The sequence below is a fragment of the Balaenoptera acutorostrata genome, chromosome 5 (genome assembly GCF_949987535.1).
Source record: "Balaenoptera acutorostrata chromosome 5, mBalAcu1.1, whole genome shotgun sequence".
Classification (NCBI taxonomy): domain Eukaryota; kingdom Metazoa; phylum Chordata; class Mammalia; order Artiodactyla; family Balaenopteridae; genus Balaenoptera; species Balaenoptera acutorostrata.
The window spans coordinates 36,678,974-36,702,660 of record NC_080068.1 but is presented as its reverse complement, the minus strand read 5'-3'; the positions used below and the strand labels follow the sequence as shown (position 1 = coordinate 36,702,660).

Here is a 23,687-nt window from a genome sequence, read left to right as displayed (position 1 = left end):
ACCAAGTAACACCAGGAGAAGATCTGCTCTGAACCTTTCTGCCCATGATAGTTTCTGTTCATGAATCTAGAAATTTTACTTCTTCCCTCTCTACACACTCAAGGGGGCTATGAAGTCAGAGTTTGATATTACTGATAATCCCCAAACACTTCAACCCTAAAATATTTAATCACACAAATAACAGAGGGCAAGAGAAATAATATTTACTGGATGCTTTCTGTGTGTTAATCCATGTACATTGTCTCGTTTAAGGCTCATAACATCCCTGTAAGTTATATATTATAATCCTCAGTTTGCAGAAGGGGAAACAGAGGCTTAACGAGGTTGAAATAACTTGCCCAAAATTATAGAGCAGAACTGGGGTTGCCCAGCTTCAAAACCCGAATTCTTGCCAGTTACATCCTGCTGCTTTTCTCAAGGGGGCAGATCTGGACCTATTTCTTGCAGGCTGTTAGCTTCTGTGCTATCTAAAAAATTTTTTTTTTTTTTGCATATTTGAGAAATGCTCTTATTTCTTTCACTCAACTAAATTGAATTCTTAATTCTAGAAGGCTGCTCAGGACATTCAATGAAGGACATTGTGAAATGGGCAGGAGACCTTGAGTTGCACATACTGAAAGAGAAAGCCTAAAAGTGAATAGGAAAATAGATGTTTCAAGTTCCTGATTTTCCATTTGTTTCTAAACTAAACCACTATTTACAATGAATGTGTCGGTGAAAGATGTGGAAAAACTAGCTGCTTTTCCTTTATTTTTAGACTCAGGTAAATATTTGATAGCAGTACAGTTTGCAAAATAAATTGAAGAAGCTCAAAAATCAGTTCAAAAAGCTCCATAGAATGTTCCAAATGAGTAAATTGAGAAGATACAATTCATCACAGTAAAAGATCTCATGCTAGTTAATTCTGAGTTCTGGCCTCAAACTCCTCCTTCAACAGATTATCCTTCCATCTACTCTTTAGTTCAACCAACCACCCATTCAGTCATCTATCCCATAGATATTTAGTGAATAAAGACTTACTATGTGGTAGGTACTCCTCTAGGTTCTGGGATAAAGCAGCGCTTAAAGTGCATGAATAGGGTTGAGATCACAATAATCTAATAAACAAATGAATAAAACAAGCTAATTTCAGGTGCTGATAGGTGCTGTGAATGAAATCAAATATGAGGATACAGAGTTTAAGATGGAGAAGCTACTTGAGGTAGGTAGGGTGGTCAAGGAAGATCTCGGAACAGTTGGTATTTGAGTTGAGGCCTGAATGAGAAACAGCCAACTCTTCACAAAGCAGAAGAAAGAACTCCCAGGCACAGAAAAGTTCTCACAATTCAAATGTACTGTCTTAGTCTGTTCAGGCTGCTGTAACAAAGTGCTACAGACTGGGGGCTTATAATCAACAGACACTTATTTCTCACAGTTCCGGAGGCTGGAAGTCTGAGATCAGGGTGCCAGCACAGTCAAGTTCTGTTGCAGGCCCTCTTCCTGTTTGTGGACTGTTGGCTTTTTCTACCTTCACATGGTGAAGAGCAGAGATCTGCAAGATCTCTCCTCACTCATATAAAGGCACTAATCCCATGACCTCATGTAATCTAATCACCCCAAAGACCTGGCCTCCTAAAGCCAGGGGCAGGGTAGGATTTCAACATACGAATTTTGAGGGAGATACAAACATTCAGTCCACAACAGGGACTAAGATCAGAAAGAAGGCAGGAAAGCTGGATGTACAGCAATGAGGTCAGAAAGGTGGATAGGGCCATATTAGGTAGAGTCCTGCACTGTTTGAAGGAGTCTGAATTATAATCCAAGTATAATGGAAATATACTGACAGGTTCTAAGCAGGGAGGTGACATGATTTGAGTTAGTTTTAAAATATCAATCTGGATGCTTGCTTGATATTTACTTACAAAGGGGCAAGGGTGGAGGCAGGGGCCTAGTTAGGGTGAGACTGCAAAGGCTGAGGAGAAAGGAGACCCTAAAGACTGGTAACAAATCTCCTCAGTGGTGAGGAGATTCATTGGTGAAGGGACGCTGAATTTATTTCAATAATGTCTCCATTTACGTGCAATGTGTCTGCTATAAAATACATTGTTTTATTATTATTTTATCAGACATGGAGATGATGGTGTGGCTGTAGGTTAGCAGTTATATATGTTAAAAAGGCATCTTGCTGTTGCTGTAAGGAACCGCTAGGCAGGGCTTTTGGTCCTCCCTAAAGGGGAGCAACAGTATCAAGGAAATTAATTCTTCCCTCTGGCATAAAAGCAAAATTGCAGAAACCATTTGCTAAACTTGGCCAGCCATCCTTAAGAGGGCAGAGAGCCCCTCCTCAGGCATTTTTTTATTAGAGGCAATTTATCAGTTTTTACCTATTATGACGGATAACTGAAGAGAAACCCCCGACTATGGGAATTTATTGGCGTTCTTCTTGTTCTCAGACACAAGCTATTTTGAAAGTGGTATCAATAGTTGCCCTGCCAGCAAACTGTCCTGCTCAGCGGCGATGGTGGAGAGCGGGGAGGTGATGGCCCTCAGCCACCCAGTCTTTCTGCCCATAAATCAGCATTGTAAACCATTCTGGAAGTGTCGTGATGGCGCTGAATGCATAAAAAGTGTTCGCAAGCCGAATCTATTGTCGTCATTCCTGGTAGCAGAGGGGACTGACAAGCCGCTCTCTAGTCGCCGAGTGGTAGCGCGGCATAATAAAGCGTGGTTTGCACCATGTGTGTCACAGATTTCTCGGGGGTTTCTCGAGGGTTTTCCCAATTTCCGCCTCCCCCTGCCTTTGCAGTCATCCTGGCCCCAGCTGTGCATCGGCCTTTGACTCCATCTGTCCTTCCGCTGGGGACGAGTCTCTCTCGCCACATGGAGAACACAAGTTTGGCTCCCCAGTGTGATGATAACCCCCACCCTCTCTGCTCAGCCGGAGCCCAGCGTCAGGCCGGCTGCAGGGCCCGTCGAGGAGATGGAGGGGGCAGAGCGTGGGAAGGCTGCCGCCTCACCTTCCCCCACCCCTCGCCACTTTGCAGGCACAGCCCCAGCGGACGCCTGGCCTGCGCGACCTTCACCCGCCCCACAGTCCAAATCTCCGGGTCCTTTCTCGTTTGCCTCCCTCTGCTCCGTCCCCAGCCCAGCCACAAACGGGTCCCACTGCAGCGGCGCCTCGCAGGTGGGAGTTTGCCCGGGTGTGCGCCGCGTCACGACGCGGGGAGGAGAGCGGGGGGGTGCTGGGGCGGAGGGGAGCCTCGCGGTCCCCAGCGCCCCGAGACGCTGCGGGTGCGGCTGCCCCCGGAGCCGCTGACTACGCCGCAGCCCGAGCCGCGGCTCCCTCCTCCCTCCCTCCCTCCCTCCCTCTCCGGCCCCGCGCGCCCTTGCTCCCGGCCTCCCGCCCTTACTCCACCCCCTTCCCCTGCCCGACCCCCAGCCTCTCCTGTGTGTGCGCTTTAAATAATTTCATTCTTTTTGGCAAAAGAATAATGCACCTGACTTTACCAGGGCGAAACAACCAGCCGAGCAGAACAAGGAACAGATGTAAAAAGAATAAAAGGAGAGAGTAAAAGAGATGAGACTCGTTTAAAGAAATCCAGGGGCTGAAGAGGTGGCTGCAGCAGCAGAGGCAGCTAGAGCTTCCCTCCCTGTCTGCGCGAGCTGCGGGCGGAGGACGTTTTCACCAGTTGCAGATGTAACCTCGGGAACTCCTGGGTCTGTTGGTTTTGTTTGCCAAACAAAGTCTTTTCTTCTTTGGCTCAGACACTGAAGAGGCTCCTGGATTTTTCTGCCATCGCGCCACAACCTGGCAGTTACCCGGGAGCCTTCCCAAGGAGCTGGCGGAGAAATGAGCCCTTCTGGGCGGAGGATGGGAGAAGGGCGTCAGCAGCTCGGGGCTCCGGCCGGGAAGCGCCTCCTGCTCCCCGGGAGCAGAGGGTCACCCAGAGGGCTGCCGGGCGGCGGCGGCCCCGCGGCGCAGCGCTTCCTGCTCGGGCTCTTCGTGCACGCGTGGCTGTGGGCGGCCTCGGGCTCGTCTGCCCAGGTGTTCAACCTCAGCCTTTCCGTGGACGAGGGCCTTCCTCCAGACACTCTAGTCGGCGACATCCGCGCGGGGCTGCCGGCTACGCAGCAGCAGCAGGAGGGGGGCGGCTTCTTTCTGTCCGAGGACTCGGATGACTCCCCGTTGCTGGACGACTTCCACGTGCATCCGGACACAGGCATCATCCGCACGGCGCGGCGCCTGGACCGAGAGCGGCGGGACCACTACAGCTTCGTGGCCGCCACGCTGCTGGGCGCGGTGGTGCAGGTGGAGATCCGCGTCAACGACGTGAACGACCACTCGCCCCGCTTTCCCCGCGACTCCCTGCAACTCGACGTCTCCGAGCTCAGCCCGCCAGGTACAGCCTTCCGCCTGCCAGGCGCCCAAGACCCGGACGCCGGGCTGTTCAGCATACAGGGCTACACCCTGGTGCAACCGTCCGACCTTTCTGAGGACCCCGCAGGACCATTCTTCCAGTTGCGCTACGGGGCCCCGGGGTCGCCAAAGTCGCCGCTGTCCTCGTCGCCCCTTGAGCCCCTAGACCTGGTGCTGCTGCGGCGCTTGGACCGAGAGGCGGTGGCAGCACACGAGCTGCAGATCGAGGCGTGGGACGGCGGTCGCCCGCGGCGCACGGGCAGCCTGCGGGTGGACCTGCGCGTGCTGGATCAGAACGACAACCCACCCGTATTTGAGCAGAGCGAGTACCGCGTCGCCGTGCGCGAGGACGCACTGCCAGGCGCTGAGGTCTGTCGCGTGCGCGCCACCGACCGTGACCTGGGGCCCAATGGCCATGTGAGCTACAGAATCCGCTCCCGGCAAGCGCTCGGGACGGGTGGCAGTGGCGGGCCGCTGGGCGACGCGGCCTATTTCGCGGTGGAGGAGATGAGCGGGGTGGTGCGGGTGCAGAGGCCGCTGGACCGCGAGGCTCAGGCCTGGCACCAGCTGGTGGTGGAGGCCCGCGACGGAGGTGCCGAGCCCGAGGTTGCCACCGTGCGCGTGTCCATCGCGGTGCTGGACGTGAATGACAACTGGCCCGCCATTCATCTGCTCTTCCTTACCGAAGGAGGCGCCGCGCGCGTCTCTGAGGGCGCTCGAGTCGGCGACTATGTGGCTCGGGTCTCTGTGTCCGACGCGGACGGTGACCCAGAGAAGGAAGAGGAGGCCGCCGGGGAACTTGGTATGGGCCTCGGGGGTGGGAGCATCTCGCTGACCTTGGAGGGCGGTGAGAGAGCCTTTGCGCTGCGGTCCGGAGGCTCCTCAGGAGTATTTTTCCTTTGCGTCGATGGGCCCCTAGACAGGGAGAGCAGAGACCTGTATGATTTGCGACTGGTGGCCACGGATGCGGGATCCCCGCCGCTGAGCACGGAGAAGACGCTGCTGCTCCGGGTCGCTGACCTCAATGACCAGCCCCCTCTCTTCAGCCAGGAGAATTACCGGGCCTCAGTGTCCGAGGCCGCGGCCCCCGGCACCGCGGTAGTGTGCGTCAGCGCCTCCGATGCGGATGAGCCTGGCACAGACCACGCCCGGCTGCGCTACGCGCTGGTCCCTCTCCCAGCGCGCTGCAACCCGGAGGCTCTGAGGCCCACCGCTGAGTGTGGACCGTCCTTCAGCATCGATCCTGAAATTGGTGTGATTAGCACCACTCGGAGTCTGGACCGAGAGGTCCAGGAGGCTGTAGAGCTGAGAGTGGTGGCCCAAGACCTCGGAGAGCCCCCGCTCTCTGCCACCTGCCTTGTGAGCATCACTGTGGACGACGTGAATGACAACGAGCCCATCTTCCTGAAGCAGGTGTACAACGCCACCCTTCTGGAGCATTCCCCAGTCGGACACTGCTTTCTTCAGGTGAGTGCATCAGGCCTATGGATCTACGGGAGGCCTGGGAAGGGATGGAGAGGTTGTGAGTAAGTACAGGGAAGGAGAATTGTGATGTGGATAGTTATACCCAAGCTCAGAAGGCAGGGGACATGGGCTCTGGTTCCTCCTCTGCAGGGAGATGAATGGATGCCCTCTGGTCACCTACCTTTCCTGAATGGTCTCTAAGGTCTTTTCTACCTCACATAATATTTGGATCTTGATTTTGCTTATGGAATGCTGATTTCCTTCAGTCTGGATATGAGCCCCCAAATAGGTTTGGGAGGAACAACCCATTCTCGGTTTTACTTTTTAACAGTGTGCAAATGGCAATGTCGCATATATTTGAGGATCATTATGTGGCCACCTGGGGAAGTGAGGTGGCCCTCACATATTGGTTTTTCAAGTAAACAAGTGTATGGCCTCAGGTGTACTGCAAAGGTGGCTGAGAAATGGAGAGGAGCACATGCTGCCAGTGGGCACCAATTGTGTCTCCCATGGCTGTTGAGAACTGAAGTCATAATAGATGAGAGGTTGGATTAGATAATTTCCAAAATTTCTTCCATCTGGAAGACTTTAAGGATCTTGGTACTAAACAGTACAACTGGACTCGATTTGAAGGAAAATAAGAAGGGTAAATTAATTATGATTCCTTTGATTAGAACCTGTCTTTTCAGAGTTGTTTCTAAAATTGTGAGATGATTCTGCCATGAGGTGTGAGTTTATCGCATTATTATGACTTGGTATGTGGCAGATCCATTATGGTGAGCTGAACTTAGCTCAAGTGCAAGACTGCATCTCCAATCGCAAAAAACCTTTCAGGTTGCCAAGTATTGTTATAGGTAGTATTAAAGGGTGCTGATTAGAATTTCTGGAAATTCCAGCAATCTAGCCACTCAAGATTGCAGACACATTCTTATACACGGGGCTCTCTGACCTCACCATAGCAGCTTTGTGAACTTTCTGTGCTGAATCAGCTCTCTGGCTGACTCTGTCCCCTAAGTCTCACCCAGAGTGTCTTCCATCTGCTTGCGATCTCTTTACTCTCAATCTTTCTTTATACCACTTTGTAAAAACAAACCTCCCCCACTCCCTTTGGATCTCATGGCCTATCCTTTCTTCCAGGGCTTTGTTGAATTACATTATATCAGTTCTTACCGTTGAACCTTTCTGTTGCCCTTTACCCGTTTTCTCCCTTTAGACCTCATCTCTGCTCAATTCTCCTTCGTCAGAATCATAAAAAAACAAAATGAGAAATGACAGGGAAAAAAAACATTCCTTCCTGGATTCCCTGTAAGGGAATACCATGTCACCTAATAAAACAAAGCCTGAAACTTCTAGGTGTCTTGGTGGTTACTCCACAACACTAATCCCTGGGCTTATTCTGCTCTTATTATGCTCCTGCTGCCACCCCAGGGCAGCCATCCTCCTGTCCCCCAGTGCTGGCTGAATCCTTCCATGTTCTCAGACCCAGATTGGAACTTTCCAAAGACTTTAAACGTGGGGCCGAACAAAGGGATTTAATACAGAGGACAAGAACCAGTAGCAGCCTGAGATGGGTGACCTCTAGCCCCAAAGGGTTTTCACAACCTTGTGGGCACGTGTCTGGATTTCTTAGTTCCTTGCTCCCCATTGCCCCCCAGGTGGAGAGCCCCTTCTTGACAACCTGCCCCTCAGGACCTCCTTTCAGCATCTCTTGATGTTTTCGTGGTCAAGGCAGTTGCTCCTGTGTTTGCCTCTGAGTTCTAGTGTCTGGCCTGAAAGACTCTTTTTTCTTCAGATTACCGTCAAAGAGACTAACCTCAGCCTCTCTTGGCGGTGAGACTGCCACTCTCTGCCCCACGCTAAATCCAACCATGTGAACTACACTGACAGCCTTTATCTTGTTGTTGTTTATATAAATTTATTTATTTTTATTTGTTTATTTTTGGTTGTGTTGGGTCTTTGTTGTGGTGCGTGGGCTTCTCCTTGCAGTGGCTTCTCTTGTGGAGCATGGGCTCTAGGTGTGCGGGCTTCAGTAGTTGTGGCACACAGCCTTCAGTAGTTGTGGCACGCGGGTTCAGTAGTTGTGGCGCACGGGCTTAGTTGCTCTGCGGCATGTGGGCTCTTCCCGGACTGGGGCTCGAATCCGTGTCCCCTGCATTGGCAGGGGGATTCTTAACCACTGTGCCACTTTATCTTGTGACCAGATCTTCAAACAATGTAACTGCAGCCTTCATACCTGAATTACACACATTCCATAACAAGATTATTCTCTTGTACTCCCCCAAATATCAGTACTGTATTCATTCACTAATTCATTTGTTTAATCAGACAACAACATTCATTGAATAAACAACATTCCGTGAACAGTATTTATGGGGTACCCATTACATTCCAAGAACTCATGCTGGTGCTGGGGAGGCAGCGGTGAGGCCAGGTCCCTGTGCCAGCCAAGTGTAGAGTCCCAATTCCTCCGTCCCCTGTCTCCTTCCCTCCTCCACGTGAAGGCATATGCCCCGCCCCCACTTGCTGATCACCCCTTCCCGCCCTGTTCTGATCTCCCCCACCACTCTGTTAAATTCTGCCTCTCCAAAGGCAGCTATGTTCTTTTATTTCAGATCCACTGGGCTTTCTTAGTTTAACCTGACTCGTTCTCTAAAGCATTTTGGGCTGCTGCCCACTTCCTCTTTCTTGAATGCATCATCTTCACTGCCTTCTGTCTCACTGCATCCTCTCTGTCTCTGTCTTGCCAATTCCTCCTTGTGTCCCCTACTCAGTGTGATAGAGGCGTTTCCAAAGGTTTTGTCTTCCTCTCACTTCGCTCTTTTCTATACTTTCTACTTATGTATTCCCAGACTGCAACTTTTTTTTTTTTTTTTTTTACATCTCCAGGGTTGACCTCCTTTACTAACTGCAGATTAACATTTCTCTACCTGGTACATACCTCTGCCTGGAAGTATTTTTGACATCTCAAATTCTGACATTTTTTAAATAAAGTCATTTATCTTCTACCCTTTCTTTCTTTTTACCCCCAACCTTCATTAATCAGCTCCTTTTTGAAACTTTCTATATTTTGTTAATGGATCCCTTCTATAGATGTATTTATGCATTTGGTGTGTGTCTGTGTTTTGCTCTTTGTTGGAGTGGTTGTGGGTTTCATTGCTGAGAGTGACAAGGGTGAAGAGCAAGGTCATGGCTCATATGAATTAATTGGGTAAAAAGCAGGTCTTGGGATCCCACACACGGGCTGTGGGAGAGAGCACCCGCTGTGCTCGTGTGTTTGCTCCCCTGGTCTGACTTTGAGGAGCCTGACTAGGAGGGGTGCCTGGGCATTAAACATAATATCTACCATCTGGGAAGATGTGGGAGATGGGAAGGCCTGATGCCAACTGAAGGCCTGATGCCAACTGTGCTCCATGGCCTGAGAAGGACTAACCTATATCTTGTTTCTGATTCATTACATCTTTTGGGGGTTACTTCCTTTTATGAATCCCCTAGCCTTTAGGAAAGTCTTTCTAAATGTGTGAACTTTGTCTCAACTGTACTGTGGAGGTAAAAATGGAAAACCCAAAACACCGCCCGGGGTGGTATGATTTAAGGGAAGGGTTATTAATTAGCTTTAGTCAAAGTGTCCAGGGCTGGCAGGCCCTCTCCTGAAGTCTGGGTGGTGATGATGGCAAGGGATGCCGAGGTAGGCGGTCCTTAGGAACAGTGTGAAGCCTTCTTTCAAGAGGCTGTCCCAGTGCCAACCTTGGATTAAGGAAGATGTTTCCTAACACCTTCATATCATCTTTGATTCCTCCCCAAATTTGACCACACTAGTTGCCAAGGCCTTCATTTGTCCCTTCATTTATACCCATTGTTGTCACCCTAGTTCTGTCCACATTGTTCCTTGTCTTCTGTTGCCTGTTCTTGACACCAGAGAGATTTTGGACATATCTCAAATGCCACCTCCTCCCACTAAATGTTTCCTTGTTCTGTCTAGCTCTTTTCTTAATGTTCTTTATGGTGCTATAGTTGTTTACTTGTATTAGTAAGATGATGGATTGTGATAGCCTTGTGCTGTTACAATTTAATGGTATTTGAGTCCCTGTAATTCCTAGTGTTCTCAATCTCATATACTGGAAGATCAACACTTTTGTTAAATTGTATTGAAGAGCATAATGAAAAAAAATTTACTAGTCAGTGGTAGAGCTAGTAAAGATTTTTACTTTCTATTTTATTTTTTTTTACATTTCATTTGTATGTGTATTAAATTTATTGTAAAGTTTCTTTCCTCCATATATTTTATCATTGATCTTTTGGAATTTTATGGTCTGAATTGCATTGTTTATCCCTCACCTTATTACAGACATACTCTTACTGCTTACCTTACATACAAGCTTATCTACTTACCTAGTGTGTGCCAGCTTTGATGGTCATAGAATTGTTTTACCATATTATGATTGTCTCATTCTGGCTCTTTTGAATGGACCTGACCTGTCTGTACATGCACATTGAAAGCATGTGAGATTTCCACAGTGGTCATTTGCATCTGTCTCCAGGATGAGTCTAGATTACCTGCCAACTGTCATCTTCCCTGATTATCCGACTCCTGCTGGCCTTCCATGGTAGTTCCCAGCATGTGTTGTTATGTGCCTCTGGCTTTGCTTTGATGACCTGTTTTAGGTACTTGAGATTGGCTGTAGAATTCTCTCAGACTTCGTTTTGGTAGCCTTCCTCTCCCTGTCCCCCACCCAGCTGCTACCCAAGACCAATCAGCTGGCTTTACTTCCTTTCCCCTTTTCCTGCTTGAGAAAGATGATCAGATAGTTTGTTTGGCTATGTAATAGGAGGGGTATAGCCTGGAATCTGTGGGATGCATCTCTAGTTACAGTCAATATATAACTTGCAAGTACTTTGTCTAGTTCTTGGTTCTAGAACTAAAGATGATTGACATTACATGGTAGAGAGTTCTTAGCTTTGAAGACTAAAATTAAGCTGCACACAGTGATGAAAAATATAGCCAGACTATGGGATCAGTGTGCCTGGGTTTGAATCTCAGCTCCACTACTTACTAGCCATGTGATCTTGGTCACTGTGCCTCAGTTTCCTCATCTGGAAAATATGGATAACAATGGTATCAGCTTGATATAAAGTTTTTATGTGTGTGATGAATTAGTACATGTATGCTTAAAACAATGCTTGACTTGTAGTAAGTCCTGAATGCATGCTATTTATTATTAAATGCTAGTAAATAAGACTTCTAGAAATGATGAAGACTATTTTGCCTGATATAGTGAATGCTGAGGATTAATTAAAAATGACATTTCAAATAAAATTCTTGGGACTTTCCTGGTGGTCCAGTGGTAAAGAATCCGCCTTACAGTGCAGGGGACACGGGTTCGATCCCTGGTCAGGGAACTAAGATCCCACATGCCGCGGGGCAACTAAGCCCACGCGCCACAACTACTGAGCTTGTGCACCTCAACTAGAGCCTGCGTGCTGCAAACTACAGAGCCCACATGCTCTGGAACCCACGCGCCACAACTACAGAGCCCATGCACTCAGAAGCCTGTGCGCTACACCTTGAGAGAAGCCTGCATGCTGCAACAAAAGATCCCTCATGCCACAACTAAGACCCAATGTAGCCAAAAATAAATAATAAATAAATCTTAAAAAAAATTTTTTTTCTTGCATGAAAAGCAGAAAAAATTTAAATTGTGTTTTCAGTTTTAATTAGATGTATGTGTCTGGCAATGAAGGGAGAAACCTATTTTACTTATGTTGGAAGCTTATAACATCTCCTTATGGGTTTATGGAATCCCATGTGTCTTAAAGGAAGGTTCAAATGACCTCTCAATAGCTATTCTCCACCCCTACCCCACCCACTACGCTGCCACAGAAAAAAAAAACACTGTGAAAGTCATAGAGGGGAGGCAGTGTGATGTAAGTTGTGGTAAAGGCCTTGGTGTGATGGGTCATGAGTCCTCAGGGTTTCACCCCAAGGGTGCTAAGCATCACACTTAGATTCAGTGGGATCCCTTTCAGCTGTGCAGGGCATGATTCTGGTCTACAGAGTAACTTAGTATGTTTTTTTTTATTGAGTTATAATTAACATACAATATGATATAGTTTGAGGTGTTCAACATAGTGATTCAATATTCTTATACATTATGAAATGATCACCACAATAAGTCCAGTTACCATCCATCACCATACAAAATTATTGCAATGTTATCAACTATATTTCCTGTACATTACATCCCCAAGACTTATTTATTTTATAAGTGGAAGCTTGTACCTCTTAATCCCTTCACATATTTCACCAGTCCCTCCACCCCACTCCCCTCTGGCAACCACCAGTTTGTTCTCTGTACCTATAAGTCTGTTTCTGTTTTGTTTTTTTGTTTGCTTTGTTTTTTAGATTACACATACAAGTGAAATCACATGGTATTTGTCTTTCTTTTTCTTATTTATTTCACTTACCATAATACCCTCTGCATCTGTCCATGTTGCCACAGATCGCAAGATTTCATTCTTTTTTGAAAAGAATGGCAGAGTAATATGCCATTCTTTTCAAAAAAGAATGGCAGAGTAATATTCCATTGTATATATGTGTATATATACAGAGTATATATGGCAGAGTAATATTCCATTGTATATATGTGTATATATGTGTGTATATATATATATCCCATATATATATATGGCAGAGTAATATTCCATTGTATATATGGCAGAGTAATATTCCATTGTATATATGTGTATATATGTGTGTATATATATATATCCCATCTTTTTTACCCATTCCTCTGTCGATGGACACCTAGTTTGCTTCCATATCTTGGCTATTGTAAATAGTGCTGCAATGAACATAGAAGTACATGTATCTTTTTGAATTAGTGTTTTCATTTTCTTTGGATAAGTACCCAGAAGTGGAATTGCTGGGTCATATGGTAGCTCTATTTTTAGTTTTCTGAGGAGCCTCCATACTGTTTTCTGTAGTGGCTATACAAGTTTACAGTCCCATCAACAGTGGACGAGGGTTCCCTTTTCTCCACATCTTGTCTTTTTGAAATAACCATTCTGACAGGTATGAGGTGATCTCATTGTGATTTTAATTTACATTTTCCTGATTATTAGTGATGTTGAGTACCTTTTTTTGTGCCTGTTGGCCACCTGTATGTCTTCTTTGGAAAAATATCTATTCAGGTCCTCTGCCCATATTTGACTGGGTTGTTTGTTTTTTAGCTATTGAGCTGTATGAGTTCTTTACATATTTTGGATATCAACCCCTTGTCAGATACATTGTTTGCAGATATCCTATTCAATAGATCACCTTTTAGTTTTGTCAGTGGTTTCCTTCACTGTGCAAAAGCTTTTTAGTTTGATGTAGTCCCATTTGTTTATTTTTGCTTTTGTTGCCCTTTCTGGAGGAGACATATGCAAAAAATATCGCTAAAATTGATGTCAAAGAAGTTACTACCTATGTTTTCTTCTAGGAGTTTTATGGTTTCAAGTCTTACATTTAAGTCTTTAAAACCATTTTGAGTTAATTTTTGTATATGGTATAAGAAAGTGGTCCAGTTCCATTATTTTACATGTGGCTGTCCAGTTTTCCCAACACTGTTCAATTATTGAAGAGACTATCTTTTCCCCATTGTATTCTTACCTCCTTGACCATATGAACATGGGTTTATTTCTGGGCTCTCTATTCTGTTCCATTGTTCTGTGTGTTTGTTTTGGTATCAGTGCCATAGTGTTTTGATTATTGTAGCTTTGTAGTATAGTTTCAAGTCTGGGAGTGTGACACCTCAAGCTTTGTTCTTCTTTCTCAAGATTGCTTTGTATATTTGGGGCCTTTTGTGGTTCCATACAAATTTTAGGATTATTTGTTCTAGTTCTGTGAAAAATGCCATTGATATTTTGATAGGGATTGCATTGAATCTGCAGATTATTTTGGGTAGTATGGATATTTTAATGATACTGATCTTTCCAATCCATGAGCATGGTATATCTTTCCATATGTTTGTGTCATCTTCAGTTTCTTTCATCAGTGTCTTATAGTTTCCAGAATGCAGGTTTTTCACCTCTTTGGTTAAATTTATTCTTAGGTACTTTATTCTTTTTGATGCAATTGTTAATGGGGTTGTTTTCTTAATTTCTTTTTCTGATAGTTCTCTTTCTCTTTCATTATTAGTGGGTAGAAATGCAACAGATTTCTATTCTATATCCTGCATCTTTACTGAATTCATTTATTAGTTCTAATAGTTTTTTGGTGGAGCCTTTTGGGTTTTCTATTTATTGTATCATGTCATCTGCAAATAGTGACAGTTTTACTTCTTCCTTTCCAATTTGGATGCCTTTTATTTCTCTTTCTTACCTAATTGCTGTGGCTAGGACTTCCAGTACTGTGTGGAATGAAGTGGCAAGAGTGGGCATCCTTGTCTCAGTTCTGATCTTAGAGGAGAAGCTTTCAGATGTTTACCATTGAGTGTGTTGTTAGCTGTGGGCTCATTGTACATGGCCTACATTTTTACTCCCTACACCACCACGTTGGATGATTTTGATGTCATATCTTATATCTTTTTAATTTTGTGTATCCCTTAACTACTTATTGTAGTTATAGTTGATTTGTACTATTTTTGTCCTTTAACCTTCATACTAGCTCTTAAGTGCCTCATCCACTGCATTTACTATACTTGCCTTTGCCAGTGAGATTTTTTTTATATATATATATGTTTTGTCATTTCTAGTTGTGGCCTTAAAGAAGACTCTTTAGCATTTCATGTAAGGCCGTTTAGTAGTGATGAACTCCTTTAATTTTTGCTTTTTGGGAGACTTTGTAATCTCTCTTTCAATTCTGAATGAAAACCTTGCCAGGTAGCGTTTTCTAAATTGTAATTTTTTTTCTCTTTTAGCACTTTAAATATATCCTGCCACTCCCTTCTGGCCTGTAGTTTCTGCTGAAAAATCAGCTGATAGTCTTACAAGGTTTCCCTTGTATGTGATTAGTTGTTTTTTCTCTTGCTATCTTTAAGATTCTCACTTTGACTTTAACTTTTGCCACTTTAATTATGTCTTGGTGTGGATCTCTTTAAATTCATCTTCTTTGGGACTCTGTGCTTCCTGTACCTGGATGTCTGTTTCCTTCCCCAAGTTAGGGAAGTTTTCAGTCATTGTTTCTTCAAATAAGTTTTCTGTTACTTCCTCTCTTTCTTCTCCTTCTGGGATATCTATAATGTGAATGTTAGTATACTTGATGCTGTCCCTGAGGTCCCTTAAATTATCCTCATTTAAAACAATTCTTTCTTCTTTTTGCTGTTCTGATTGGGTGATTTCCACTATTCTGTATTCCAGATTGCTTATCCATTCTTCTGTGTCATCTAATCTGCTGTTGATTGTGGTCTTCTTCTCTGATTGTTTTTTCTTATATTTCCTTAATCTTTGTTGAAGTTCTCATTGAGTTCCTCCATTCTTCTCCCAATTTCAGTGAGCATCCTTATGATCATTTCTTTGAACTCTTCATCAGGGAAATTATTTATCACTCTTTCATTAGGGTTTTTTTTTTCCCTAAGGTTTTATTTTGTTCTTTTGTTTGGAACACATTCTTCTGTATCCTCATTTTGCTTGACTTTTGGTGTTTGTTTCTACAAAGTAGAGAAAACAGCTCCCCCTCCCAGTCTTGAAGGAGTGGTCTTCTGTGGGAATGCCCCTGTGTGGACTGCTCGCAGGTCAGGGGCAGTCCTTGGAATGCACAACACCGGGGCCACCTTAGCAGGACGGCTGGAGCAGGAGCAGGCGTGGGACTGGGGAAGTCCTTGGAGGACTAAAACAATGCTCTGCCAGCACCCCTGATCCTGCAGAGGGATCCAGCAGTTCCCCACCTGTTTGGCAGGAGTTCTAGGGTTAGTAAATGGATTTCTTTGCTGTATAGTATATGTGCCCTCTAAACAGCTGTTTTTTCACTGTGTCCCAGGGTGGGTGAATCAGTGCTTGGACCCCTCAGTAATATCCCTTCCTATCTCAGGTTGCTGTCTCATGGGTGGAGTTCCCATGGATACCGTGTCTCCGTCTCTCCTACCCATTTCTATGTGGTCTTTCTATGTACAGAAGCTGTTCAGTCAGCCCTCAGGTCTTCTTCAGGAGGAATTGCTCTGTATGTAGGCGTAGATTTGGTGTGTCTGTGGGAGGAGATTAGGTCAGGGTCATCCTAGCCACCATCTTGGTCCTCTTCCTATCTTAGTGTCTTTTGTTCTGTGTATTAGTTATTATCTTTGGAATCTTTTATTAAGACAGCCTGAAAAAAGACAGCACTGGACTTTGAGTAGAAAACCTTGGTTTCAGTTCTGACTTCACCATTTACTATCCCTGTTAACTTTTCTGGCCCTAGTTCCTGACTCATAAAATGTTGTATATTAGTTAAGGTTCTCCAAAGAAATAGAACCAATAGGAAATATAAAATGAAGAATTGATTCATGGGATTATAGAGGCCAAGAAATCCCACGATCTGCTGGCTGCAAGCTGGAGACTCAAGAAAGCTGGTGGTATAATTCAGTCCAAGTCTGAAGGCCTGAGAGCCAGAAGAACTGATGGTGTAAGTCCCAGTCAGAGGACAGAAGACTGATGTCCCAGCTCAGCAGTCAAACAGAAAGAGCAAATTCATCATTCCTCCTCTTTTTTGTTCTGTTGAGGCCTTCAGTGGATTGGATGTTATACACACACGTTGGGGAGGACATTCTGCTTTTCTCAGTCCAGCAATTCAAATGTTAATCTCAGCCAGAAACACCCCCACAGACATACCTAGAAATAATGTTTAACCAGATATCTGGGCATCATGAGTCCCAGTCATGTTGACCATCACACATTGTAATTCATTTTGAGAGCACGTTATCATAAGGATTTGAGGTAATCTACACTATGTGGTAGAAAGTAGTTGGTGTAGTAAGAATTAAGGGGCCTTGGAAGTGGGAGGGTTTATGTGGTGGATCAGGATGGAGGTTTCACTAGATATGGACCTTCCAGGGAGTCCTGTGTTGTGATATGTAGGTTTTTATTTACAGCCTGTCATGGATACATTCCAGGATAGCTGCACAACTTTTTTTTTTTTTATAAAAATGTGTAATGCATTCCTAGGCATGATCACCTCTAAAAGAGAATCATTTAGGATGGCCTTCTGAAAGTTGTGATCAGTAAGATTTCCTTCCTCTGAGAATTGAAATCTGATGATATATTAATTTTATTTACAACTAGACACCAGACTTCTATTAATGAGCCCTTTGCCTTCTAAATTATAAATTAAAAGTGAGCAACCTTAGAAGTAATTTATACTTTCATAGTCCATTAGGGAAACTATGCTAAGTCATTTTTACAAATGCCAGGTTATTGCTTAAAATTTTACTGAATTAAAATCTTCATTTAAAAAGAATGTGTTGTTTGTGTTGCAGATAGATCAAATGAATATGGCAACGAATACAAATTTTAATTAAAACTCTATTTAGGATACATAATCCATGTGGGGATAGTATGAACTGGAATAATCATGGTGTGTCTGGTCCTGTAGTGAAGTAGTGGGTGGAGTTTTGAAGGCACAGGAGACAGCCCATGAAGAACTCACAGTGTTTGCCTAGAGTTTGGCCTTTGTTATGGAGGCAACAGAGAGAGGTGGGGAGTTTTTAAATAGAGATAAACCTGTGTAAAGTAAGGTTTTAGGAAGATTTGTCTTGAATCAGTGGAAGGAAGAAAGCAGGGAAACTAGGTAGGAGACTCCTGAGACTCTTGTAATAATACATATTCAGTCACGAGGTTCTGAACTAGGGAAATGGTAGTGAAGTGTAGTAGAAAGGCTGACCTTAGAGGCATTATAAAGGAAATGCTACAACTTGAATAAGGGATGAGGGGAGAAGTAAAAGATGATCCCATATTTTCAGTCTGGTTTAGTGGGAGGAATAGGAAAAGCTGGTGGTGAGAGTTCTGGGGAAAAGATGCTCGCTTAGTTGAGTGTTTGATATGTTGGGCATGAATTAATGGCCAGTAGTCTGGGAAAAAGATATCTTGAAAGCTTTTTAGATATTCAGAACTACAGTAGAGGAAAGAGTGGAAGGTTGAAGATGGAAACTTTGAAGTCATTCATTTGGAGGTGATAAATAAAGATGTGGAAGTGAAAGTGAGGATAATGAGAGCAGAGTCAATGGCTAAGGATGCTGGTGGGACAAGGGTCATGCCACGCGTACGGTGTTGGAGGGCAGGTATCTGTGATCATAGTGCTGTTTGCTTATTTTCTGGAACCCCATGGACTGGCAGAGACTCTAGAGAGATGGTTGGCATCCTGTCCCATTTTCTAAGCTCCTTTGCACTGCTTCTGAAATATTCAACATCCCTCTCCACACTCCCAGGCAGTAAGGCACACATTATCTGGCTCTGCTGTTCTCTCTTCCCACTTCTCCTTCTTTCCTACAGACCTCCTAGTCAGTCCGCCATATGCTTTGAGGGTATTGACAGCCTTTTAACCAGTTTTGTCTCCACTGTAGCTCTTGCTATTCAGGCACACTGGTTTTACATTTCCCCAGTTGGCCTGGTTTTATGTCGTTTAAAAAAAATTATTTTTTATTGGAGTGTAATTGCTTTACAATGTTGTGTTAGTTTCTGTGACACAATGAAGTGAATCAGCTATATGTATACATATATCCCCTCCCTCTTGGACCTCCCTCCACCCCAATCCCACCCACCTCGGTCATCACATAGCACAGAGCTGAGCTCCCTATGCTGTACAGCAGGTTCCCACTAGCTATCTATTTTACACACGGTAGTGTATTTATGTCAAACCTAATCTCCCAATTCATCCCACCCTCCCCTTCCTCCCCTGTGTCCACACGTCCATTCTCTACGTCTGCGTTTCTATTCCTTCCCTGAGGATAGGTTCCTCTGTACCATTTTTCTAGATTCCACATATATGCGTTAATATATGATATTTGTTTTTCTCTTTCTGACTTACTTCACTCTGTATGACAGACTCTATGTCCATCCGCATCTCTACAATGACCCAATTTCATTTCTTTTTAAGGCTGAGTAATGTTGCATTGTATATATGTACCACATCTTCTTTATCCATTCATCTGTTGATAGATATTTAGGTTGTTTCCATGACCTGGCTATTGTAAATAGTGCTGCAATGAACATTGTGGTACATGACTCTTTTTGAATTATGGTTTTCTCAGGGTATATGCCCAGTAGTGGGATTGCTGGGTCATATGGTAGTTCTATTTTTAGTTTTCTAAGGAACCTCTGTTCTCCACAGTGGCTGTATCAATTTACATTCCCACCAACAGTGCAAGAGGGTTCCCTTTTCTCCACACCCTCTCCAGCATTTATTGTTTCTAGATTTTTTGATGATGGCTCTTCTGACCGGTGTGAGGTGATACCTTATTGTAGTTTTGATTTTCATTTCTCTAATAATTAGTGATGTTGACCATCTTTTCATGGGCCTCTTGGCCATCTATATGTTTTCTTTGGAGAAATGCCTATTTAGGTCTTCTGCCCATTTTTGGATTGGGTTGTTTGTTTTTATGATATTGAGCTGCATGAGCTGTTTGTATATTTTGTAGATTAATCCTTTGTCAGTTGCTTTGTTTGCAAATATTTTCTCCCATTCTGTGGCTTATCTTTTCCATCTTGTTTATGGTTTCCTTTGCTGTGCAAAAGCTTTTAACTTTAATCAGGTCCCATTTTCTTATTTTTGTTTTTATTTTCATTACTCTAGGAAGTGGGTCATAAAAGATCTTGCTGTGATTTATGTTAGAGTGTTTTTCCTATGTTTTCCTCTAAGAGTTTTTATAGTGTCTGGTCTTTAATTTAGGTCTTTAATCCATTTTGAGTTTAGTTTTGTGTATGGTGTTGGGGAGTTTTCTAATTTCGTTCTTTAACATGTAGCTGTCCAGTTTTCTCAGCACCATTTATTGAAGAGGCTGTCTTTTCTCCACTGTATATTCTTGCCTCCTTTGTCATAGACTAGGTGACCATATGCATGTGGGTTTATCTCTGGGCTTTCTGTCCTGTACCATTGAGCTATATTTATATATTTTTTGCCAGTACCATACTGTCTTGATTATTTGTAGTATAGTCTGAAGTCAGGGAGTCTGATTCCTCCAGCTCCGTTTTTCCTTCTCAAGATTGCTTTGGCTATTTGGGGTCATTTGTGTTTCCATACAAACCGTAAAAATTTTTTGTTCTAATTCTGTGAAAAATGCCATTGGTATTTGATAGGGATTGCACTGAACCTGTAGATTGCTTTGGGTGGTATAGTCATGTTCACAATATTGATTCTTCCAATCCAGGAGCATGGTTTATCTCTCCATCTGTTTGTGTCATCTTTGATTTCTTTCATTAGCATTTTCTGAGTACAGGTCTTTTGCCTCCTTAGGTAGGTTTATTCCTAGGTATTTTATTCTTTTTGTCATGATGGTAAATGGGATTGTTTCCTTAATTTCTCTTTCTGATCTTTCACTGTTATTGTATAGGAGTGCAAGAGATTTCTGTGCATTAATTTTGTATCTTGCAACCTTACCAAATTCATTGATTAGTTCTAGTAGTTTTCTGGTGGCATCTTTAGGATTTTCTATGTATAGTATCATGTCATCTGCAAAGACTGACAGTTTTACTTCTTCTTTTATAATTTGTATTCCTTTTATTTCTTTTTCTTCTCTTATTGCTGTGGCTAGTACTGCCAATACTATGTTGAGTAATAATGGTGAGAATGGACATCCTTGTCTTGTTCCTAATCTTAGAGGAAATGCTTTCACTTTTTCACCATTGAGAATAATATTTGCTGTGGGTTTGTTGTTTATGGCCTTTGAATTTTGTCAAAAGCTTTTTTTGCATCTGTTGAGATGATCATTTTTTTTAACATCTTTATTGAAGTATAATTGCTTTACAATGGTGTGTTAGTTTCTGCTTTATAAAAAAGTGAATCAGTTATACATATACATATGTTCCCATATCTCTTCCCTCTTGCATCTCCCTCCCTCCCACCCTCCCCATCCCACCCCTCTAGGTGGTCACAAAGCACCGAGCTGATCTCCCTGTGCTATGCGGCTGTTTCCCACTAGCTATCTATTTTACATTTGGTAGTGTATATATGTCCATGACACTCTCTCACCCTGTCACCTCTCACCCCTCCCCCTCCCCATATCCTCAAGTGCATTCTCTAGTAGGTCTGTGTCTTTATTCCCGTCTTGCCACTAGGTTCTTCATGGCCTTTTTTTTTTTTATTTCCTTAGATTCCATATATATGTGTTAGCATAATGTATTTGTTTTTCTCTTTCTGACTTATTTCACTCTGTATGACAGACGCTAACTCCATCCACCTCATTACAAATACCTCCATTTCATTTCTTTTTATGGCTGAGTAATATTCCATTGTATATATGTGCCACATCTTCTTTATCCATTCATCCGATGATGGACACTTAGGTTGCTTCCATGTCCTGGCTATTGTAAATAGAGCTGCAATGAACATTTTGGTACATGACTCTCTTTGAACTATGGTTTTCTCAGGGTATATGCCCAGTAGTGGGATTGCTGGGTCGTATGGTAGTTCTATTTGTAGTTTTTTAAGGAACCTCCGTACTGTTCTCCATAGTGGCTGTATCAATTTACATTCCCACCAACAGTGCAAGAATGTTCCCTTTCCTCCACACCCTCTCCAGCATTTATTGTTTCTAGATTTTTTGATGATGGCCATTCTGACCGGTGTGAGATGATATCTCATTGTAATTTTGATTTGCATTTCTCTAATGATTAATGATGTTGAGCATTCTTTCATGTGTCTGTTGGCAATCTGTATATCTTCTTTGGACAAATGTCTATTTAAGTTTTCTGCCCATTTTTGGATTGGGTTGTTTGTTTTTTTGTTATTGAGCTGCATGAGCTGCTTGTAAATCTTGGAGATTAATCCTTTGTCAGTTGCTTCATTTGCAAATATTTTCTCCCATTCTGAGGGTTGTCTTTTGGTCTTGTTTAGGGTTTCCTTTGCTGTGCAAAAGCTTTGAAGTTTCATTAGGTCCCATTTGTTTATTTGTGTTTTTATTTCCATTTCTCTAGGAGCTGGGTCAAAAAGAATCCTGCTGTGATTTATGTCATAGAGTGTTCTGCCTATGTTTTCCTTTAAGAGTTTGATAGTATCTGGCCTTACACTTAGGTCTTTAATCCATTTTGAGTTTATTTTTGTGTATGGTGTCAGGGAGTATTCTAATTTCATACTTTTTCATGTATCTGTCCAATTTTCCCAGCACCACTTATTGAAGAGGCTGTCTATTCTCCACTGTATATGCTTGCCTCCTTTATCAAAGATAAGGTGACCATATGTGTGTGGGTTTATCTCTGGGCTTTCTATCCTGTTCCATTGATCTATGTTTCTGTTTTTGTGCCAGTACCAAACTGTCTTGATTACTGTCGCTTTGTAATATAGTCTGAAGTCAGGGAGCCTGATTCCCCCAGCTCCATTATTCGTTCTCAAGATTGCTTTGGCTATTCGGGGTCTTTTGTGTTTCCATACAAATTGTGAAATTTTTTGTTCTAGTTCTGTGAAAAATGCCAATGGTAGTTTGATAGGGATTGCATTGAATCTGTAGATTGCTTTGGGTAGTAGAGTCATTTTCACAATGTTGATTCTTCCAATCCAAGAACATGGTATATCTCTCTACCTATTTGTATCATCTTTAATTTCTTTCATCAGTGTCTTATAATTTTCTGCATACAGGTCTTTTGTCTCCTTAGGTAGGTTTATTCCTAGATATTTTATTCTTTTTGTTGCAATGGTAAATGGGAGTGTTTTCTTAATTTCACTTTCAGATTTTTCATCATTAGTGTATAGGAATGCAAAAGATTTCTGTGCATTAATTTTGTATCCTGTTACTTTACCAAATTCATTGATTAGCTCTAGTAGCTTTCTGGTAGCATGTTTAGGATTCTCTATGTATAGTATCATGTCATCTGCAAACAGTGACAGCTTTACTTCTTCTTTTCCAATTTGGATTCCTTTTATTTCTTTTTCTTCTCTGATTGCTGTGGCTAACACTTCCAAAACTATGTTGAATAATAGTGGTGAGAGTGGGCAACCTTGTCTTGTTCCTGATCTTAGTGGAAATGGTTTCAGTTTTTCACCATGGAGGACAATGTTGGCTGTGGGTTTGTCATATATGGCATTTATTATGTTGAGGAAAGTTCCCTCTATGCCTACTTTCTGCAGGGCTTTTATCATAAATGGGTGTTGAATATTGTTGAAAGCTTTCTCTGCATTTATTGAGATGATCATATGGTGTTTCTCCTTCAATTTGTTAATAATGGTGTATCACGTTGATTGATTTGTGTGTATTGAAGAATCCTTGCATTCCTGAGATAAACCCCACTTGATCATGGTGTATGATCCTTTTAATGTGCTGTTGGATTCTTTTTGCTAGTATTTTGTTGAGGATTTTTGCATCTATGTTCATCAGGGATATTGGCCTCTAGTTTTCTTTCTTTGTGACATCTTTGTCTGGTTTTGGTATCAGGGTGATGGTGGCCTCGTAGAATGAGTTTGGGAGTGTTCCTCCTTCTGCAATATTTTGGAAGAGTTTGAGAAGGATAGGTGTGAGCTCTTCTCTAAATGTTTGATAAAATTCACCTGTGAAGCCATCTGGTCCTGGGCTTTTGTTTGTTGGAAGGTTTTTAATCACAGTTTCAATTTCAGTGCTTGTGATTGGTCTGTTCATATTTTCTATTTCTTCCTGGTTCAGTCTTGGCAGTTTGCAGATTCTAAGAATCTGTCCATTTCTTCCAGGTTGTCCATTTTATTGGCATAGAGTTGCTTGTA

General features: G+C 43.2%; 1 protein-coding gene across 1 annotated transcript in view; it reads left to right on the top strand.

The window, feature by feature from the left end:
• The first annotated feature begins 3,593 nt into the window (after positions 1 to 3,593).
• The window catches only part of DCHS2 (dachsous cadherin-related 2), a 309,593-nt gene continuing 289,499 nt past the window's right edge, over positions 3,594 to 23,687 (top strand). Inside the window, exon 1 of the mRNA XM_057546964.1 lies at positions 3,594 to 5,863. Coding sequence (XP_057402947.1) covers positions 3,830 to 5,863 — 2,034 coding nt within the window. The 5' untranslated portion in view covers positions 3,594 to 3,829. The remainder of the gene's footprint in view (positions 5,864 to 23,687) is intronic.